This window comes from Tamandua tetradactyla, chromosome 5 (assembly GCF_023851605.1).
Source record: "Tamandua tetradactyla isolate mTamTet1 chromosome 5, mTamTet1.pri, whole genome shotgun sequence".
Lineage (NCBI taxonomy): Eukaryota > Metazoa > Chordata > Mammalia > Pilosa > Myrmecophagidae > Tamandua > Tamandua tetradactyla.
In genome coordinates this window covers 178347209-178370572 of record NC_135331.1, presented here as the reverse complement: position 1 = coordinate 178370572, position 23364 = coordinate 178347209, and the positions used below count along the sequence as shown (strand labels likewise).

Below are 23364 nucleotides of genomic sequence, written 5' to 3'. Positions count from 1 at the left end.
ATACTTAGTGTGAAGTTTCAAGACTGATGAATTACAGCAATTTGAAATTTAAAGCAAACAATTTCAATACCCACCTGAAATTAAGAAAATGAAATTAACTCTACTTTTCTCGTCCTCTTTGCTGTATTCAAAAATAACTTCCTTTTCAGATATACCTCTTACTCTGAATTTTAATACAGATGGCCGAGTTAGTTGGTACATCAACTGTTATTTTTCATTCTTCGTTTTCCATTAGGTGCATAAGAACTAAACTCTCCTGCCTGTACACTCACGGGGTGTGACCGAATACCCAGGAGCAAAGGCTGGAGCTGCACGTTTAGTTGATCCCCAACCCCCTGTTACAGGAGGAGCTTCGTTCTCATATGAGCTTCCTCTGCCTGACTTTAACCACAGTCTGCCAGTGTCTGAGCTATGTATTCTATTAATTAGGGAGGCCAGGCCACAAAATGCTTGTACAACACCAGATGAGCCTGGTTGGCCACTTCGCACAGTTCTGCGAGGAAATGGAGACCTGTCCAGGCGCCTGGCTGCTGGCCCTTCCACTGCACCTGTCTTGGGAGATGCTCCAAGGTGCTACATCGGTACCTGGCCAGCTCCGGAGCTCGGGGCTACGGGCGTGTGGCAAGGCTCGGGCACTGCCCTGGCTTAGCCAGACCTGGTGGCCTAAATCCATTTCGGAGGCCGGACTGCCACAAAGCATTACATTAAAAAAAAAAAAAGGCTAACGCTGCTTAAAAAAATAATTAGTAAAAGGCTGGAGAGCAACCAATCTATTGTGAAACAACCAAATGGAAGCAAGCCAACCAATTCACTTCTTCTGAATCATCTGTTGTCTGTCTTGAGTTTTATATTTCTCAGAGGAACTTTTTAAAACTTATTTTTTGCTTTACATTTCCCCAAATACTTCTAGTAACCTCTTTAAACAGCTTATTTAGATCTCTGTTTCCTTGCACTTATAAAATGTCTGATTTTATGAGACTTCATTATATATATATATATATATATATTCTTGATTACAAATAAAAAACAATCAAACCGTATATGTATATATGCTATAGATAAGTAGCCCCTTTAGTTGTATAAATATATTGTGTATGTGTGTATATTATATATTGTATATATTATTATATATTGTGTATAGCCCCTTGGCTTAGCTATATTCTTGGCTTTTATGAATTGTGTCATCTTTTTCTTTTTTTTAGATTTTTTCTTAAAAAGGTCTAACATTTAACTTCAAATATGTATTCACCTAAATCATAAGACTGTCTCACAAAAATCTTTTTATTTTACAACCAGACTCCCCAGTTACTCTTAATCATCTCAAAGTTAATAGATGTTTTAAAAAAACACTCAGATTTTACATATCTAGTAAGCTAAAAGCATATAGAAGAAATGGAATAAGCCATCAGTGCAGAACTTTGAAATAATCAAATTCTTAAGGAAAGCATGGTCCTTACCATTGGAGGTAAACAGAAATCGCTTGTCCGACAGGGAACCACTGAAACAATAAATATAAACACAAGGCAGTGAGTGGCTTTCCTGGGGCAAAACGGTTGATGACAACCTCTTGTCACAGCGCTGCCTGTGCCTTCCCACATGTTACCTCCTGGGGCCCTCTCCCCACCTCTGCAGGGCCATTGTTAGTACCTTCACCTTCAGTATTTTACAGATGAGCAAACTCGGGCCCTCGGAGGGTAAGCAGTTATCCTAAACTCACACAGAGGACAGATGCCAGGTCCCTGAGACACTGCTTTTGAATGAAAATCCTGTGCTGTTCCCACCACACCATGCTGTACTGGGGTGGGAAGTGGGCAGGAAAGTGGTCTCAGGAAAAACCTTAGATCCCAATCAATCGATACGCGGTGACAGAGGCCCCAAACACTCCCTTGTTCCTCAGTCACCTGAAAGCGTCCCACGCACTGCCAACAATCAAGAACCACCGAGAGAAATGAAGAAGGCTGGTCATTTGGAGAATGCGCGTGTCATTTCTAGTTCCTTCTCTGCGGACTTCCCTGTGGTGGAGTCTTGCCCCATCAGCGTTCCTACAGAGAGCCGAGCAGCTTTCTCTCTACCACCACCCACCTCTCTCTACCACCAACCACCTCTCTCTACCACCACCCACCTCTCTCTACCACCACCCACCTCTCTCTACCACCACCACCAGCCAGGGCAAAGCCATGAACTAGCTCCTGAGTCTCGTCTTCTGGAGAAAACCCAAGCATCTCACAGGCCTGGCCGGAACTGGGCCCTCCCTCTGGTCGGACAATTCTCGTCGGCATCTGGCCCTAATTCTCTGAGTTCTATACTTTTACCGCTTGTATTATTCTCTTGGGAGAATGTACCAAACCAGCCTCATTCTACAGTCATCTCCTCAGTAGAGAACAGATCCCTAGTACTCAAGACCGTGTTTACCTTCTATGAAATCCTCTGTTAAGTCAATGGTGTGGAATTAAGATGCAGATGGAACGGGCAATTTTGAATTCTCACTATTACTCTTATGGTCACAGTATTTACTATATTAGATACCAGAGTGAACGCAAAAGGTAGATACTACCATTGGTATTTGATGATTTTACAATCTGGGACCATCACCTATTCTTTTAAATGTCTAATTCTGAATTATGTATGGAAAGGACAGAGAAGGGAACCGAAATGTGAAATCTACAGAGAATCCAAAAATACTCTGGCCAAAAAGCATAAGTGTCTTCCCATCTAAAGTTTTTTTTTTAAGAAGTAACAGACAGTAAGAACTGTCCTGGAATAGACTTTCTTTTTCATATTTTTCTTTTACTCTCAGTCAGAGACTCCAGATACCCCAGCGCTCCCCTAAAATTCTAGTAGAATTTCTGCACTGGATGTGATGCAGGCACCAATCACTCCTCCCGGGAGAAAACCCAGATGGGACACGGATGTGCCTGAATTCCCATCGGGCCGGGATGAGAACCCAGTTCTCCTGACACTTAAAGAAAGGTGCACGTTGTTGCAATTCATATTTACATTTTCACTAAGATTTATTTGAAACCTCTCTTTGGTCTGTCGTCTTCATTTTCTGTAATGTTTCTACAAGTTTAAACTTAGAATTTGGCCCAAATAAACCCAAATATTATGCTACAAGCCCGAGGGCCTATGCTCTCTCTCACTGCCACAAATCTTTAAAATATTTAATTTTTTAGTAGTTGTTGAACAGAGAGTACTTATGGAAAGAACAGAATTCTGAGTTGACCCTGAGGAGAGGACTCCAGGGCAGGCTCTGCTTCTCCCAGCTCTCTGCCTCGCCTTCCTCCATTATTGGCCAGAATATGTTTTTCCACTTCACTCTATTAAACACCACCGCTTAGAGACTTCTGGAGATAAAATAAGCCTCCTCTTTTAAAAATGAAAACCCTCTAGGGAGAGCTAGGGTTCCGAGGCATTCACAGGAACTGCCAGCCTTCCCTGGGGGCCGCAGAAGCAGTCAAGGATAACCTGACATAAACAGACAGGAAGGCCTTTCCTTCTGACAGTCACAGCTGTGCTCCTTAGTGTGAGGTCCGTCCCTCTTCCTGAGTCCATTATCATCTCTTAGAATCAAGGAAACGACCTGACCTGGGATGAATCCCAGAAGGACTCTGGATATTTACTTTAGGGACCCTCTTCCTCAGCTGCAATGCTTCCTTCTGTGTTTCTTCCTGAAGCCAAACAATCATGCGTGGGAACATAAGTTCAATGACCGCGTGGATGGTAGTTTCCCAACAGTAAAACAGCAGAGATAAAAACAACTTCTCCCTGAAGATTTGGGCATCTAAATGGGTGGAAGAGACTGTTTTAGCATATTCTTCTCTGCTCAATGCAAAAAAAAAAAAAAAAAAAATCACAGCACTAGAAGGAAGAAGGAACTTTGATAATTTTCTGAACTTTCTATCTCCTACCAAAACAAAAATCATAGCAGATAATTAGCTCAAATGACTATACAGAGGTTAGAGAGAAACTCTTTCTAATTCATTAAGGGTGTAGATTTATGTAATCTTTTCTGAATGGAAGTTTAATTTCAAATTTTATAAAACAATTTATATGTCTTAAGCACAGTTGATGCAACAGTAGCTGAGAACAAAAAGTCTACTCTTATTCAGTAGTTTTACCACAAATAATTTTTCTACAAAAGGAAAATAAAACCTAAGTAGTACAACTTAAGCTTTTTACTATCCTATTATCCTATTAAAGCATTCAAATGTATACAACATAGTCAAGGAGTTTACAAGAAATAAAAAACCAAACAATCCAAAGGCCAGTTCCTCGTTCCTGTTTGGAAGTAGCAGCACCCAATAAATGTGGGCCACAGCCTGAGACCTTCCTGAAATAGCACTCCAGTATGACAAGAAGAAACCATTACAAAAAAAAAACAAACATAAAAAGAAATATATTCTCAAAGTCAAGGACAAGCTGACATTCAACAGCTTATTGTAAATAAGTGATGACCTTTACTATAAATCAGGATATACATTTTAATGTTCCAAAGAGTCTGATGAGGGAAATACATATATTTTATATATACATATTTAATTTTATTTGTTTGAGTAAGGATTTTACTTTCTAAAGGAAACCTACTACTAGGTTTTTAAATCTTAAAACTTTGGTACATGTTGGGCCTAATAGGCCTCTGAATGTTTAGACACTGCAAAAAAGGTCACTTTAGGGCCACTCATAGCTAAAAATCTTATCCAGAAAGGGAAGCTAGATGGTAAGCTCATGGTAGGGAGAGCACGCAGGTGTAGTGAGGTAAGCCTGCACACTCCTGTCCTGGGCGGGTGAGGGGCTTTCATGGATTCCATACAGCATTGCTTGTGAAAGAGCTAAATTAAAAGGACCTCTCCCCTTACCCCTCTGGAGACTCAGGACTGCCAGGGAGGGGCTGGTCTGTTTTCCTCACCCACCCAGGAACCTCTGGCACTTGAGCATAGCAGGCTGACGGCTACTGCAACTCTCTCTAGCATCCCTCCTTGGGCCTTGACTTTCTGCCCCTCCTTGGGCCCTGACTTGATTCCTTCTGAGCCTTGTTCCCACCTTTCCTGAAACCCAAGGCATGTCTCCTTCAGGAAGGCGTCCTACCCAACCTCTCCCTACCCTCACTCACTGCTTCCGAATCCCCGCTACCAGCAGACAACACCCTCAATCCAGAAATGGCTTTTAGTTCCAAAGTTTTCTCAAAAATTGGTTCTTTGGAACTGAAAACACATTTCCTATAAAAACAATGTCATGGCCACTATTTTGTTTTACACACCTCTAGTTTTCTACCTTCTAGAAGCTGAGGAAACCTGAATGCATTAAAACCGGAGCTTGAAACCATTAGAGCAATTGACATACTTTTTTCGTTTGATGCCGAAAGAGCAGAGGATAAAAGCAAAGAAGTTTGGGTTCATCCTCCAACTACTATTTCTCAAGAGACTATCGCTAGGGTTCTTTGCTAAAGTTCAGTGGTTTTCTTCGCTGCCTCCTTCGATATCTTAGGTAGCATTGGAGATAACTGGGATTTTACTGAAATTGTAAAAACTAAAGAAGGATAAGCCTTTATTCTCCCTAATTAAAGCACCTGAGAAAAGAAATATTCTGCTGACCTGGGACTCCAGGTGTGTGATATCCTAATTTACAAGTCAGCATAACAAGTAAGCTTTTTATGTGCTACACTTAATTTCCACCTGGACCTTAAGTGCTGTTCTAAACTCTAATCTCTCATGTGGAGTTTTCCCAATTGACAAACCCTGGTGTCATATCCCACCTCCTGCACTACCCACACGCACCCCCCCCACACAACCCGGCTCAGTCCTTTCAAAATTGTGGACTGATGAATTAAACCTGCAGGGTGACCTTCCACCCAGAACAAGAGGCAAAGTACTCACTCCCGGGAAACGACACCGTTGGCCAGGATGCCTTCGTATCGACTTATCCCTTTAGACAGAAGCACACGGACCTGGCCGCCCAGCTCGTCCGCAATCACTCCGGCATGGATGGCGGCTTTGCACAACAAAGAGGTCTGAAAACACAGCAATGCCATCATCTGCAGCTTACTTAAGAACACAGCAAAAGTAGAGTTGGTGTTTTCAGTTTAGTTTCTGTGGCAATTTAAAGTACTGGCCCCCAAGTGGCCCCACCCTGGCGCAGTCACCTCCCACACCAGCTGGTTTCTGCACAGGGTGGCCCGCCGCCAGCCCCACCCATGTGAGGGGACCCTTCTTGGGCAATCCCCGCCCCAGGAATTGCCCTCTGTGACTGCAGTCGCAGGCGGGAGTCCGGACAAGGGGAGCTTAAGAACCATCCAGCCCAAATTGCTGACCCACAGACTAATCGGCAAATGAAATGGTTATTTTAAGCCATTGAGTTTGGGGATGGCTGTTACACAGCAACAGGTAACTGAGCAGCATCTTACACTTGGGTTGGCAGCTTGATCTGCTAAAAGTATTGTTTGAGAAGGTGAGGCTTACTCACAACAGTTTCATTTTTAAATTAACTTAGGGATTTAACAAGACGTCAAACACAAAATGCTACTGCTAGCCACAGAGTGCTGAACGGGACAGAAGCCCAAGGTCTCAGAGCCATGACGGGGCACTGGATGGCCTCCATCCCCTGTCGTGAAGCCCCTCAGCGAGGGACAAGCAGACAGGGGCACTCTGCCCTCCTCACCTGCGCTGAGGGCTTGGGCAGGCTGCCTGCTGCTCTGGCAAATGGGGGACGAGTGGCCCACTGGTCTGATGACAGGGTCCTGGGTTGGAAATAGGGCTCGAGTAACGGCTGGTGCTTTCCTGTGGGGCGCACAGGCCTATGGGGCCCCATAAGCACAGAACTGAGTGTGAGGGTGAGAAGGGAGTCAGGCTCAGGAAAGGGGGCCTGACATGTTGGTCTATTTCCTAAATAAACTATAGATACTCCCCGACTCTCCACAATGGCTACTGTTAAGGAGTAAACAGCAGTTAATGAAATTGGGTTAACGACAGGGTTCCTCTTTGTGTGAATGACAATGATATCTACTTACTGGCAATGGAAAACTCCTTTAAATTTATGTTACAATATTAGGGGAAGCAGTGAGACAAATCATACTCTGTTACTGAAGTTGTAAATGCAACTGAGAACTTTTATGATTTTCAATTTAGAGAGTTCACATTTCCCAAACCAGCAATTTGCCCCAGCTTCTCTGCAGCTGCTGTCATAGCCAAAAAAGTGGGAAATTTCCATGGAAGAGAAGAACTATGAGAATGCTTGAACACAGGTGCAGATACTACACTTTCTACCATGGCCAAAAAAAGAAAAAAGAATTAGAAGAGGCAAAACAAGACCGACCGCCTGAAATTTCCGTCATTAAAAACCTTTATAATTGTTTCGGACTCTTGCAATGCAGAACAGAGGAACTGGTTGTAGCGAAAAAGACCTGAGTTTAAAATTAGCAATTTAGACAGTCATCCTGACTCTGCCTCTAGCTCCAGAGGGTGAGCACAAGGCATTCCACTGCTCAGATCCCAGTTAGTCTTTTCAGTGAAAAGGCTAGACTGGATGGTGTCAGGGTCTCTTGTAAGGTCTGTCATCTTGTGATTCTAGAGGGAACCCGGGTCCCCCCGGGCCTGCCCCCCTCTCTGAGCCCCCGAATGGAAAGCAGATCCATGGTCTGCTGGGAGCTGCTCCCACTGTCTGTGGGGCCACCTGGCATCCTTGGACACCTTGCCCCAGGAATGCTCTCAGTGGACTTGGCGTGACCCAGTGTCCCCGCAGCTGTAAGAGGACAGGATTAAAGACCCACCCAAAACAGGGCGTCCCAGTTCCACTGGCCAGCAGATATCCTCATTTTCTGCAGAGCCCACACTGAGGGAATCCACTGGTACCTACCCTTTTCATGGAATTTATTTATTCCAACTTACATTTTTCCTTTATTTATATTAAAAGCAGACCATTGGATACAGCTCCAAGAGAACGGCCACCAGATCCTCATTCTTATAAGTTACCAGCACCTTCCCAATATTACTTTCTTTAAAAAAAAAAAAATTGCTCCTTCACCCAACCAACTAACTAAAATTGATGGTTATTTAAATTGGGGCTTTTGGTATCAATTTTAAAGTTTTACATTCATTGAAACTTATAGTTAAGAAATCCTTTTTGGACAGTGGTATTAAAAATGCATCAGGTTCAACAGCTTCTGCAAATACTACTGTAACTCAATTTTGTTCAGTTCTGACTTTAGTTAGAACTTGACCCAAAGTCAGACCAGACAGCAGAGGTTCAGGGCCCTCCTTTTCAACACTGCCCTTCAGATCCAAGCTGCAAGCTCAGGGCACCTAAGCTATGAGCACTTCTGACAACTGGCTACAAATTTGGGGATTTCCATCACCCCCTTGGGATCCAACAATCTGCTCATAAAACTCACTGAATGTGCTTATTAAAATTACAGTTTTGGGTGGGCCATGGTGGCTCAGCAGGCAGATTTCTCGCCTGCCATGCCGGAGACCCAGGTTCGATTCCTGATGCCTGTCCATGCAAGAAAAAAGAAAAAAAAATTATAGTATTATTATGGTAAATGGATTCACATAAGAAGCTAAAAGAAGAGACACAGAAGATGAGGTCTTCTGAGTCCTCTCCTCATGGAGTAAGCACCCATCCCCTCCCTGCATGGTGATGGCATTATTAATCATGGAAGCTCCCCTGAGCTTCTTGTGTCCTGGATTTATATGGGGTTCCCTTGCACAGGCATGCTCGTGGGCCCATGTGTCATAGCACAAAGCCACAACCCCCTAATCACACGCTGGTCCTTCTGATGAACAGGACTGGTCTATATAGCCCAGTAGGAAAAACCAAAAACCCTCCAGTTACAGAAAACTCCAAAGACTGAAAGGCAACCTCCCAGGAGCCAGGAAAAAGGCCACACTTCTTTTCTACTGTACGGGTATAACTTACACTTTTTCTAGCTATTTTTGAGCTCTAAGCCTCACTGAAATATAAATATAGGAAAGTCACATCACTGGCCTATTTTATTCAGTGAATTTCCTCAAGCTAAGTCTGCTGACTCAAACAAAATAGCTCAAATGTAATAATTCTTCAGGAAATGGAAGGCAGCAGTGAGTCCAGGGGAGCCCTGAGCAGCTCACGCAGTTGCAGGCTGATGGCATTATCTACAGTAAACATTTCTGAAGTTCACTGAGCCACAAAAGTTGGCCAAACAGACCAGCATGAGGTTTAAGACTAAACCTTTCAAGCCACCCCAGAATTGAAGCAGGTTCTTAAATATTCCTTTAGGAAAATACAACTTGTACTAAAAAGTATTGACGTAGTAATAAAAGGAAATTTAATATTAAAAAAATACTGTAGATTGTATTTAATAAAATATGAAGCTAAACTATAAGGCAGAATAAAGCACATTTTAAGAATGTGGGAACATTAAGTTACAAGAATATATTATCCATTCCATCATATGAATTGTTTCTATGTTGCTACAGTATTCATAACTGCCATATTCATTACATTTCCTTTATGAAGCTAATATGCAACCTTTATAGAAGTATTGGGAAATAAGAGAAAATAACAATCCTTCATACTGCTATCACTCAGGGGCAATCGCTTGCTATTGAAATACACTTCCCTCTGGCCATTCTGTGAGTATAAATAAGCAGTTTCTTCCCTTCTCCCCCTTAACCAGTGCCAGACTGCATGTAACTTCTAGTAACTTTCTTTTTTTTTTTTTTACAATATTTCTTGAAAATTTTAGGGAATGGAGAATTACCGAAACAAGTTAAGTGACATGTTCCACCTACAAGCAGACAGACAGTACAGTCACCAGGCTTGGCAGAAGTGCCCATAGGAAAACTCTCCCAGGGCTTTCTAAATGCTGCTTTCCAGGTGAGGGAGGTCTTGGAGAAGCCCGCCAACTGGCATGTTGAAGACACACACCAAACACATGCTTTAATTCATCAAAAGGATGGACTCAGACTCCTCAGTGATCACAAGGACCTTTAGGGCCACCCCCTCCCATTCCCTGTCGGCTCATCCCTCTTCTCCACTCCACAGCACCCCTTACCACCGGCCATCTCTTGACCCTTCTAGTGATTGGGGCTTGCTGTTTCTCAAGACATCTGACAACATTTTGCACTGCTCTGATATGTACCTGAAATTGGCTTCCCTGTAACTTTCATTCATTGATCTAGTTCTGTCCTTTGGAACAACACAGAATGAGTGCCTTCCTTTTCTATGATCACTCTTTAAGACAACACCCTTCTTTTCCTAAACAGAGAACCCATTTCTTCCACAGGTCCTCTAGTAGCTCATTTTATGGATCCTGCCATCCAGACCTAATGGATGCACTTTGGTTTTGTAAAGGCCCTTCCAGAAAAGACTTGCTGCAACTGAACACATTTCCCAAAATTAAGGCATCTACTGTGGAGAACACACTCTAAAATAATCCCCCATGAATCCACCTCTTGGAATTCACATCTTGTATAATCCTTCCTCTCAAGAGTGGGCAGGACCTGGGACTTGTTTCTAACCCATAGAATATGGCAAGGGTGATGGGATGACACTGTGATGATATTGCATAAGATCGTAACCAGTCTTGCTAGGAGATTTTCTTGCTGGGAGACTTTGCTAGGAGACTCCCTTGTTGACTTTGAGGAAGCAAGGTGCTACACTGCAAAGGCCCACCATCAACATCCAGGAAGAAACAAGCCTCAATCCAACAGTCCACAAGTAACTGAATGCTACCAACACCTGTCAGGTTAAAAGTGCCCGTCCCCAGTCAAGCCTCTGATGAGACTGCAGCCTTGAGAGAGCCTGAGCAAAGGGTCCAGCTAAGTCAGGCCTGGACTCCTGACCCACAGAGTCAAGAATAATCAGTATGTCTTATTTTAAACCTCTAAGTTTGTAATAATATTGTTATTCAGCATTAGATAACTAATAGACCCACTGTATCAACACATACAATAAATGCACTAATCAGATTTCTTTGAAGATGTTAGCTTTCAAAATTCAAATTTTCCCACCAGATAAAAGAATTCTTGAAGTAAATGATACAAAACCCCATTAGTGAGTCTAATAGGAAACCCGTTTGGCAGCATTTTCAGATCAAATACTCAGATCTCCACCACTCAAAAAACAATTTACCCCTTATACTGAAAAGACAGCTCTCTCAGGAAGCAGCAAGGACAACATCAAAAGAAAAAAAAAATGCTATTTCTCCTACTGTGCATAATTCTTAAGTTTCCTGCACAGAACAGGAAAATAATAAGCAAAAACTTTCTATTGCTAAGGGAAAACCTGTATTTCAAGTATTTTACTTTTCTTGGTTAATTTCCTGAAGTCATTTTAGTAGTAGCTTGTATCAAGTATGTCTTCAAACTAAGGTAGTGTAAATTATTTTAAGATTTAAACAACATACAGGTCAAATAAATATCCTGAGTCACTCTTATAGTTAAAGACATTATAGGAAACAGGAAAAAAAAAAAAAAAAAAAAAAGCAAAGAAACCCCATCAAAATCTGCTATTCCCAGAATCAGGATGTGTTAAAAGCAAAAATTAAAGAAATATCAACTTTTTTCCCTGCCTGAGATGAATCATCGTTTACTGAGAACATGTACGCATGAAGAAACATGTCAGTAGTTCTCAGACTAGTTACATCACTACTTAGATTTTCACATTTCTAATTACTCAAGGCAATTCTCATAAACCAAGTTGCATAGCCAACTATTATAAATAGCAATATCTATAGAAATACCAGGTTTCCAAGACAGAAATCTAAAAACAGTAAGAAATGGAGGGTTATATATCTAGAAATGGGACATACACTTTAGAAAAATAATAACCTACGAATGTGTTTTTCTCTGGGAAAAAAGTATATAACCCAGAGGGCCCAATTAATCACACAAATTTCAGGTGGGTTAGAGGGAGGGGAGTAATATACAAATATAAATGAGCAAAGCAGACGGCTTCACTGGACTCAGACAGAGTCTGAATAATGTCACTATTCTGTGAATGTCCATGTCCTTGGTTCTATCACATGAACCACATAAAGAAATAAATTGTTTTTTAAAAAAAGATGCAAATCCATGATCCCTTATGAAAAAGCAGATGGAATTATACAATCTCAGGGATTAGAAGGTTTTTGTTTTTCATATCATTTATAGTATGTTTAACTGGAAATACACAGGACTAATTCATGGACAACCTTGGTATCTATACTTATTTCATTTATTCTCAAAGAAGAGAATCAAGCATCTACCTGACATTGCATAAATATATTATATTTGACTTACTTTGTAATGAATTCAGGCAGAATAACAAGCACTTACTCCTGATTCCCTTCCTGCCATTTTCTTCAATTACTTACATCTCTGTATCCATCCACCTCATTTCCAGATATGTCTCCTGCTATGTCTTTACAACCAGCTGGGCAGAATTTGCTGGAAAAGGAAAATAAAAGATTTATATTTTATTAAATTATACTTAAACAAAAAACAAATAAATTATACTTAAAATAAAAGCACTTTATCTCTTCCATACAACGCATTGGTGTATCTTGTTTTACTGAAAAATCAGAAGACTGACTTATAAAAATATGGATTGTTCTAAAATATTAATCTGAAGGCAAGTTTTTTACAGTAACTATTTTTTAATAGAAGGGTTCGATTCAAGATTTCATTAAACAATGAGTTTATGCGTTTTAATTGATTCTAAGAAGTCCAAGAATATTCTTAAGAAAAAAGGAAATGAATATAAGTGTGATCTAACTTTTTAGAAAAATAAATATTTAAAAAATATTTTATAACCATATATACTTTCTATGGACAAAAAAGAACACAAGGAAGAACATCCTGGCTTCTCTCTGAAGGTAGAATTTTGAGGAGCTTTTACTTTCTGCATAATAAAACCCTCTAATGTCTGGAGCTCTATGCCAGCACTGTCCATTGGAAATATACTGAGAGAGAGTCACCTACGCTATTCATTCTAGTAACAACATTAACAAGAATAAAAAGAAAAAGGCAAAATTAATAACATATCTTATTTAACCCAATAATATATCATTTGACCCAATATATCCAAATTTTTGTTCACATGTATGAACAATAAAAAATGACCAATGAGATATTTTACATTTTTTTTTTTTTAGTACCAACTCTTCGAAATCTAGATGCATGACCATAGCTTAAGCGCTCAATAGCCATATAAGACAGTGCGGCTCTACATCATTAATTCCGAATTACTTTTTTTGTTCAGGAAAAACTGTATATTTTAAAATTAGGATTCCATAGGCTTAGTAAGTTTCCAGAAACACATCTTAGGATCTGGCATGTTTCAAGGGCTCAGAGCCAGGGGCCAGGCAACCCAGGCTCAGGCACCAATTAGCTGCATGACCCTGAGCACAGCATATAATCCCTTTAGATTCAGCTTTCTCATCTGTAGTTCCTTCCAGTGTCAACACCTCAATAGAATATGAGAGATGGCAACTGCCTATGAAAACATGCAAAAATAAAGCCAAAACCGCGAGAGAGTTCAAATAGACTCAAGAGGCTACTCTGGAGGTCACTCTTACGCAAGCTTCAGTTAGACATTGCTACCTATTATAACTTGCCAAACCCTAACCCAAACCATTCAAGCCAATCCTAAAGAATATCCAGGGCAATATATAAAGATTCTACAAAGGTTCCATGCACTAGGGTAACTTTCTAGAAACCTACAACCTTCAGATGGGTCCCTGGACCAGAAAAGTCCTGAAACCTAAAGGGACCAGCCTTTCCAGAACATCAGCTACTTCCATTTCCCTATCCCAATTACTGACAGCCCCTTCCAACATGAAAAAGTTAGAATGGCCATGGCCCAAATACCCCTAAGAAGCAGGAAAAACATCAAAGGTGATGGTGGAGTTATACAGAGAAGGTAGGGTTTAACAAACGAGTATGACTGCTGAATCATTACATTGATATTTCTTTTAGTCTCCAGTATCTTAGAGCAGCTGGAAGTAAAAACCTAAAATTGTGGAATTGTAACCCATACCAAACTCTGAAATCTGTTCTACAATTAAGCATTGCACTTTGTTTTGAAATCTATTGCTTTTTTGTATATATGTTATTTTTCATGAAAAAGGAAAAATAGTGATAATAAAAATACACATATTCTTTCTAGCCTGTGTTCTGGAGCAGCTACAAGGAAAAATCTGAGATGATGATATGGTAGCCCATGACAATCTCTGGGATATGTTCTGTAACTACTTATTGAAGAGTGCTCTGAAAACTATTGCTTTTTTCTTTCTTTACTTTGTATATATATTATATTATACATTTAAAAATTTAAAAAAAGCAAAAGCATTACAAGAACATTGTCAGCTTGGGAAACGAATGTCATCTCCCTTTGTTTCTCTATATAACACTTTACAATAGTGTTTACTTACTTGGTTTGCTTAAACAGAATATATCAGCCCAAACAGATAAAAAATAGCAGTTGTTTTTATTTCACTTCCTGTTTCCTCCTGCTGACTCAGCAAATTATATATAACAACATCTAATTAGCTAAACTACCCAAATAAATGGTCCCTAATTCTTTGCCACTGGCTTTATGTAATCCTAGCATTACAGCAGTAATCAAAAAGATATAACAGGGGGTGGGCCACATGGCTCAGTGGCAGAGTTCTCGCCTGCCATGTGGGAGACCTGGGCTCATCAATTCCTGGTGCCTGCCCATGTAAAAAAAAAAAAAAAAAAAAAAAATAGATATAACAGGAAATCCTCCTACAGGTTTTCAATTCTTTATCCTTCACCTTGGAGCCAAATGTGTTTCAGAATTCAGAACATGGGGGACTTAAGAAAAGTAAAACAGTGCCAATGATATATATGATATAACACCCAGTGGGATCTGTATCCATTAATTAAAAACATTAATATCTCTGTATAAAATGTTTATATAATCATATTAAGTAAAATATATAAAATCTAAATAGACTAATGTTAATTCAGTCCTAGTTTGCTATCAAATGAATTAAGGTCACATTAACAATGTTTTGTACCAAACAAGTTATAAAAATATTTTGACTTTCAGAGCTTTCTGTATTTTGGAATTACGGATATAGGACTGTGGACCTGCACTAAAAGCCATGCATTATATTTAACTAAACACTACAAAATGGTGGGCTACAGCTTAGATGATCTGGCACCATAATCAAAGGCAGTGGGAACAGAAAGACCTCAGAAAATGCTGCCGTATGTCTACATTTGGATGAACAGCAACTTTACAAGGCAACATTCAATGACTGCTCACTTTCACTTTTGTGTTCTATTAGACATAACATTAGGGTTGAACCAACACATAGAAGAATACACTGTCCATTAGAGTGCCCAAATGTCTGAGTTGGTAAGGCCATAGGCTTGAATCAGGGAGACTGATTCCCTGAGCTGTGTAGCCTGGGCAAATTTTTTATCTGCTTTTTGCCTCAGTTTTGGGGGTAAAATAGAACCTTCTTGTAGGCATGTTGGGAAGTTTGCATGAGCTACTTTTTTTTTTTTTTTCACATGGGCAGGCACCAGGAATCGAACCCAGGTCCTCTGGCATGGCAGGCGAGCATTCTTGCCTGCTGAGCCACCATGGCCTGCCCTGCATGAGCTACTTTTAAACATCAACTAGCATCTAAGCTTAGCAGTAGGCAGTAAGCTAAGCACCCAACAATGCACAGGACAGTCTCCCACAACGAAGAATTATCCATCCCAAGATGTCAACAGTTCTAGGTTGAAGAACCCTGCTCTAGACTACCTGACTTTAAAGATGAGAAAATATACAACAAAGAGGTTACGTAGTTTTCTCAGTTAAAGCAAAACTGGGATGAGAATACCCTTATTCTCAGTAGGATTTTCTTTTGTGGGAAAGACAAAATGAACTCAACTCCCATCCCCCTTTCCAGTCCAAGGATGAAAAAATTACGAAGGGCACTCCCAAACGCTGGCCAGATTAAAAGCGCATCCTAGCCTCAATTAGGGCTCACTGCTACAAACTGGAATTCAGGGGTCAGCAAACCTCAGCTCATGGACCAAAGTCAACCTGCTGCTTGCTTTTGTAAATAAAGCTTTGATTGGAAAATGGCCACGCTTAGTTATGTACTTTCTATGGCTGCTTTTACCCCATGATGGCAGAGTTGAATAGATGCAGTAGAATTAGTATGGCCTGCAAAACCTAAATTATTTATCACCTGGCCCATCACAAGAAAAAGTTTGCTGACCCCTGCTCCAAAAGAAACCATTTAAAATATTTCCCTCTAGTTACAACATGGCTTATTAAAAAGTGAGTATAAGTCAGATATTTTTTCTAATTTAATGTCAAGGAAAACAAAATATTCAGGAACATGTGAATGCAGCATAGCTGAGGACACCTGTATTTACCTGTATTCTGTCTTCAGATAATGGTTAGCACGTTCCAAACACGTTATTAAATCTGTCACAAATAAGATGATCATAATTAGCAGACTGAAAGGAGTTTTTAGACACTCATATGCCAAAGATTTCTTTTTAAATAAAAAGGACAGTTTTTAAAGGCATTCACTTCTGACCCAGTTATCTGAATGTTCCTATTTTAAAAAAAAACATCAAAACAGAGACTATTTTCCTCTGTATCTAATGAGCTCCCTTCATCTCTTTTTTACCCACAGTGATGGTTTGTCAGTGGTGGTCCAGTGAAGGAAAACAAAATCTATCTCCAACAGAAAAACCAACAGTGGTTGGTGACTAACCACTGTATGCCCACGACGCCTGTAAAACCTCCCCCAGCAGGAAGAAACTGATTCCAAAAGCCTCATGTGGCTCCCAGAGTAGGTTCCCAGAAATAAGTCAATTTAACAACAGAGGCAGTGGCACCCAGGACGCCACCTAACCAGGCATTTACTGAGAACACCAACACACACGGCTTGGGTCAATCGTGACCAAGCACTTAAAAAGAAGGTTTGTTCCTCTTTGGAGCAATTTACGGAACCAAACCAATCCTCCGCGATGGGAAAGTCACTACACTGCAGCTCTCCGGGCATTTAAATCAAATAGTAGAGCTTCCAAGATATTCCACACTTGCTGCATTCATTCCTTCTTTCCATAAGCTTTTCATTAGTGCTTAAGGAGCAATGAACATTGAACACTGGCCATGCTGGGCCTACTGGAATGAGTCAGATCTGATCAGTTAAGAGGGAATGAAATGGCATCCGTGCCCCTTGCAGGGGATTTCTGCCAGGGGGTACTTTGTGCCAAGAGTGACCGGGACAGGCACAGTGTGTGGCCTGGTAATGAATGGCCACAAGAGCCTAGATGGCAGCCTAAGCCTTTTTCTCATTTTAGTTCAGGCTCACCGCCCTTCTCCATTCAGGCTGCATTTCCTCTAGGATTAGAGTCCCGTGTGGCAAAGGCACCCCCTCTGGCCTGCACACACCTCCCATGCTGGTGCATGGGCATGGAGGAAGGTCACTGGTTAAAAGGCGGGTCTCCTACCCCGAGGTAAGAAGGGGATCTGCGGGCATGCTTCAGAGAGTAAGTAGTAGGTTTCAAAAGCATCAGAAGGCTTGCCCTAAAGATGTACTATCCGTCTTTCTTTATCCCTTTAAGGAAAAGGAGATCAGCCCTATCCCATATAAGTCAGCTGCTCAATAGAAAATGTATGAAATTATTCAGTTCAGCCCTAACTACCTACAAAGATGCTGCATTCCCTCTCCTCCCTCACATGTAAATTCTATATCTAGATCTCAGTGTCTGTCCAGAGATGGTGATAAGTAGCAGGAGGAATTCTTAGGCAGATAACAATTTGCAGATTTGGGTCGATTCTTTGCCTGTACCTGGGTGATCGCTGCTAGCGTAGGTCAGCAAAAAACCCCGCCCAGAAATGTGGGATCCACTTTCAAAGCGAACAGTTACTTTGCTTGAATTCAGCAAGAGTTCCTTGGGAGCAGTCATGCTTCCACAATATGGACCTAAAAACAAAACACACGTGTGGTATGTTTCAAAATTTTGACCAGGACAAAGAATTGGTATATGGCATTTTTTTTTTCCTTAAAGGCTAGATTTACCAGACAATCCCTATGTAAGATTCTAGTCCTTACCCAAATGAAATTTTGTTTTAACACTAAAATTGGTAATGAGGACTGGCTGTAAACTTGGTTATACTGATAAGCTAAGGGGGAGAACTGATAAGCTAAGGGGGAGTTATACGGCTTAACTGAGTATATTCATGAGTTTATTCTAGATCAGCAATAGGCTGGAACTAGTTAATTGTGAATAAGCCAAAAGATCAGTTTTGCTTTTTTGTAAAAAGACTAATGAATGAAGGTCAAGTATATAAGGTAGAAAAGAAAATTTTATTACAAAAATGATATTCTAGAGATCTCCTATATTTGCTGAAAGAAACTCACAAATTTCTTTTTATCAAGGAGGTTACAGGATTAAAAGAAAATACTGTCCAATGCATGGTAAAAATCTTACTCTCATGCAGTTGACACATTTACCTCACTTACAGTAATATCTTGTTAATCCATATAATTTATTTTGATTTGTAGAGTGAGGCGTATACAAAAGCAGAAAATTTATAAAGGCTTTTTGAAATACCATTGTATAAATTTATACAAGTGGGGTAAAACATATCATTTCAAGCAAATAAGTTGCTTGAAAGCTATAGGAAGATCAGTGGGCTTTTAAAGTGAAAACTTAGATTTGGAGCGAAAAAAAATATCCAACCTCCTTAAGACTACTCAAGTTAAAGTTTAGTTTGCAAACTGTCATCCTGAAAATCATGTAAGGGATTAGCAAGGAAATTTTGAAATAAGTATTCTGTATCACCTTCTTCCAAAATAAAAGAGCATGGAAACAAAACAAAGCAACAATAATAACAAGTAGGTCAAGGAAAGAGAAGGAAGGAAGGAAGGACAATTCAATCCAATATGAACAGAACTGGAGTACACTAACCAAGCTTTTCTCTCCAGTAAAGGATCAGGTTTCTCTCCTGTCCCGGACTCACATTCTGAAAATGTGACAGAATGAGAAAGAAGAGATCTGTGCTTAGTCTCACACCTCAAATCACTTTTCTCTTTTGTTCTCTATTATTAAATTATATTGAAACCCAGATTTTAAAAAAAGGGTTCTATCTTTAGAAACACTCATCAGAAATAATTACTCAAATAAGTTAATGCTTGCAAATTATATAGAATAGCACCTAGTATGCAATGAAAGCTATATAAGTGCTTGTTAAATCAATGGATGATTAAATATAAAATGTACAAATAAATAACATCTGTTTTCCTATTTAGACTATGTTCCATGGGGCTCAGGACATTTCTAGCTATCACTTATCTCCAGTAACTTTTGCACTCGGCCTATAACAGCCTCCCAAATATGGTATAAGTGGAACTGAATTTAAATATTCTTCTATTTGCAAAAGACAGTTTTAAAAGCCAAACCTGATTATAAAGATACACAAAAGATTTTGAATTCCATCACTTTGAAATACCATGGAGAAGTCATGAAGGAAAGTGTGAAGACGTCAGAAAGGAAATAAGTTAGTGAAAAGGAGGGATGGATTTTTATGAACTTTAGTAGTGCTCACAAGCATGGTAAATAGGTAATTTATACTAAACCCATTTTTATATAATGAAGTAGGAAGATAAGCAATTTTGCAAAATTAAAATGAGTCAGATTACTATGTTTGACTTTCCTACTAACTTATTCTCAGGTAATTTATCTATTTTAAATGTTCAAACTTCCTTTACGTTTTGAACAGATAAGAAAGGTAAGGGCACTTGTTTGGCAAACCTAGGAGTAAATCTGAAATCACCAGAAAATTGTTGCTATTGATAAATTAGAATTTTTTCTATATGCATTTATCTCTTATAATAACACATACACTCCCCTGCAAGTGGGAATGATGTTAATATCACCTTATATCTCTATAGCATTGAATGATTTCTAATAAAAACTGTGAGGTGCTTGCATTGGCACCTTCTGGAACCAATAGAGAAGATAAGGATGGCCCCTGCATGGGGGTGACACACAAATTTATGAGTGTTCCATATTTTTAAAAAGAAAAACAAAACAAAATAAAACACCAAAACTGTGAGGTAAGCAAGTCTAAGTTCATTATCATTAAGAAATTTTTTGGATTTTTTTTTTTTTTTTAGATTTTATGAAAGATTTCAAAGATAATGTTGCAAAACTGTTCATATTTTCCACAACAGCTAAGCATGTATGTTATCACACTAAGTCGCTGAACAACTGGATCAAAAACTCATAAACATGGTAAAGCTCTCAGTGGTTGCATCTTCTCAAAGTCATGACAGGCACGTGAGTATTTCTGGAAGGAGTTCAAAGACAGAAAATGTAAACATACACTCTTAACCACCCTCACCCCACAGACACCAGTTCTCACGTTCTTACTAGCCTGCTGTAAAAATGTGCCCAAGTCCTGGAGGGGATAGGATATCCTGCCTTTCTATAAAAGCTCTCATTAAAAGTTACTTATTTAGGCTCATCACCATCACAGCCTTCAAGATGCAGTGAGGGTTTTCGTCCAGGGTGGGACGGGAGTTGAGAATGGATTGCAGTATCGCCTACAGCAAAACATCCAAATTACTGCCTGTCTGAGGTCTGGCAGATAAAGATTCCTTTTCATAGTCTGGAAGTTAATAACTGCATTCCTAGAGTTAAAAGAGAAAAGACGGAAAATAGAAAAATGTGACTGGCAGTGAGAAAGAAAAATAATTAACGGGAAACCACTGAAAGGCCCTATTAGTCTCTCCTAAGCACTATTCTCAGTTTTTAGCCAGACTCCCTTGAAGATGCCATCTTCTCTTATAAAAGCCTTTTTCTAACCCAAAAGATAGACTTCACTCCAATACCATCCAACCCAACTTTTAAAAAGGGCCTACACTTGTATTTAAACATATACGAAGACAGTTACATTGCAGACCCAAATGAGAGCTGGCCAACTTCTAACTTTGACCCTGGTTATAGCCTCCAGCCAGGGCAGTATCCGTGGCTTGGTAAACCTTCCTCAATTCAGTCAGACTGAACCTTGCCAACTCTTCCTAAGAGCTTCAGCAGACCTGAAAATAGAACTCACAGTTCTGCACAGACGTTTGCTTCACAACTGGCAATGCTATGTTTTATATGTAGCACTTGGACTTGCTAACTTCCCACCTTCCTTCACCTCTATCCTTGTCTCCAAGGCAGTTTCTATCTTACTTTGCAGTTAGAAATTCCCACCAGACTGGTGCACAGCAGAAAGACAGGAAAAATCATTGCTTCTACCTTTTGGGAACATAATTGGCCACCCCCAGATTATAAGAAGCACTATCAATGATACCAGATGGAGCAGTATCGTCATGTTCGACACTAGACGTGAGACCCAGAGCCCACAGATGATGGGCTGACAATGCATAAATGGATTAAAGGGCCAAGAACCAGAGGAGCTACCTCTTTGGGCGTTGTAGGTATTCTCTTCAGCACACCCCATTTGGGTCTGCTTTTCCATTAGCTGAGAGGGAAACCCCTTTATCCTTCTATGTATGAATAAAAGAAAATTGCACTACATGGAACACTGAACTGTCTGCCTCAAGGTGAGCTCAGCATCCTCTCAATTCTTTGGCAATCTGACACTCCAAAAAATGTCTGCTGAAAACCCTGGGCATTACAAGGCAATGAATTTAACTTTGGTTAAATACTGTTCCAAGTCATTTCAGGTGGGCAAATGGTTTTGACGTTGAAACTAAAGAAACCACGTTATTGCTTAATTGCAAAAGGAATGTGTTTTAAAAATGGTAGTATGCGATTGAAAAAATAAATAAACTAAGAAATCCTTCCCCCTCCATCATCACCCCTTTTAATGGTGAAAAACACAGAGAGACCAAGTAAAAACCAATTCCTGAGAAAATTCCTATAAAACAAAACAAACCCTAACAACTACCATTAACCTTACAGAGCCACATGTGAAGCAGAGTTTACTTTCTCAGGCCTGGTCTCCTGCTGGATAGGCCTACGTGCCCTCCCTGGGGGTGCTGGCACGGCAGGAGCAGCCACACTGCACGCTCCCGCCTTCCGGGAAAGTGGTCCTTGGCGTGGCCCAGATCTGCGCTCAAAGATGTGCTGATAAAACAATCTCCGTAAACACTAAAGCTGCAAATGCCATTAGACTGGTGTCCCTTTTCCAGATGGTTTCTCAGTGCTGTCAAATGGCGGGGTTTGTCCTTGCTTGCTAATTGTAAAAGTCATTGTACAAAATTACAGAATTTTCTGGGCCATTTTCTTTGAAAAGGAGAGAAATTAGCATAAAAAAGGGATATTCCTGGACTGTGCCATTAAAACCATGGTCACGTAAGAATGTAAGTGGTATCCCTGGAGAGTTCTGGTCTCTGGTTCCCAGACAAAAATCAGTGACAAATGATAAATGATCCAGGCAGATTCCTAGACAAAGGTGGGGCTTTCCTTGGGGCGCCAGGCCCAGGTTAAGACGTGCCTCGCATGGGAGCTCGCTCCCACCTAGGCATTACTCCCCAACAAAAGGTGGCAATTACTGAAAGCGAATCGCCAGTGTCTCCGGAGAAGGATCTGGGAAAAGGAGGAGGAGAAGGCCAGTAGCCTTTTCTACTTGAGGCTTACAGTTATGTTAATGAGAAACCTAGTGTAGAACATTCTGGCTGATACAACCTTTATAAGTTTAAAATTCTTTCTGAATTCTATGTAGGCAAAAAAGGAAAACAAATAAGTCAAAGACAAAAAAAAAAAAAAAAAAAGCAGCCCCAATCACAAAAGAAAATGCACCTCTGAGGTGTGTCAAGCCCAAATCTGCTCTCCACAAACTGGAAATGTCCTTGAAGGCTTCTGTTTCACCTTTAAAGTCCGTAACAATTTTGCACTGTACTCTATAATGTATATGAGAGATAGAGCATTTGTAAAATGGAGGCTGCCAATCCTATGTTTTCTTTCTCTTTGGGATTTTTAAATAAATTCAGTCTAAGTGAATGATATCTGATTGCATTATGTATATGTATCATCCTAAAACATTATCACTGAAATCACATTGCAATTATGAGCCAAAGCACTTAGTATTAGTTCCTACTTTTCTGATTCCTAGTGTTTATAAATATTAACAGTTGACTTCGCATCGTTATTCTTCTAAGTCACTGACAATGGGTGACAGAATATTGGGGGTAGAGGTTGAAGTTCAGCATATGTAAGGGAACTGTTCTTGAGCTTCCTGATTTTTCTATAGTGCAAAGCCTTTAGCAGAACACAATTAATTTAACTGACTGCAATTAAGTTCCTGTAGTAAGCCAACGATTTCCACCACTGGCCACTGCACCTCCTTAAGCATCTGACTGAGAAGCATTTTTTTTCATCTTACATGTGTGCTCGTATGGGTGTG

General features: G+C 40.1%; 1 protein-coding gene and 1 pseudogene across 4 annotated transcripts in view; one reads left to right on the top strand and one right to left on the bottom strand.

The window, feature by feature from the left end:
* The window catches only part of DCBLD1 (discoidin, CUB and LCCL domain containing 1), an 88519-nt gene that overhangs the window by 33985 nt on the left and 31170 nt on the right, over positions 1-23364 (bottom strand). For all 4 annotated transcript variants that reach the window (XM_077162744.1, XM_077162743.1, XM_077162742.1 and 1 more), the window contains exons 3-7: positions 17792-17926; positions 16362-16413; positions 12329-12401; positions 5874-6007; positions 1458-1498 (exon numbers count right to left, since the gene is read on the bottom strand). In XM_077162744.1, coding sequence (XP_077018859.1) covers positions 1458-1498; positions 5874-6007; positions 12329-12401; positions 16362-16413; positions 17792-17926 — 435 coding nt within the window. The remainder of the gene's footprint in view (positions 1-1457; positions 1499-5873; positions 6008-12328; positions 12402-16361; positions 16414-17791; positions 17927-23364) is intronic.
* On the top strand, positions 19927-20021 carry LOC143685421 (U6 spliceosomal RNA; annotated as a pseudogene).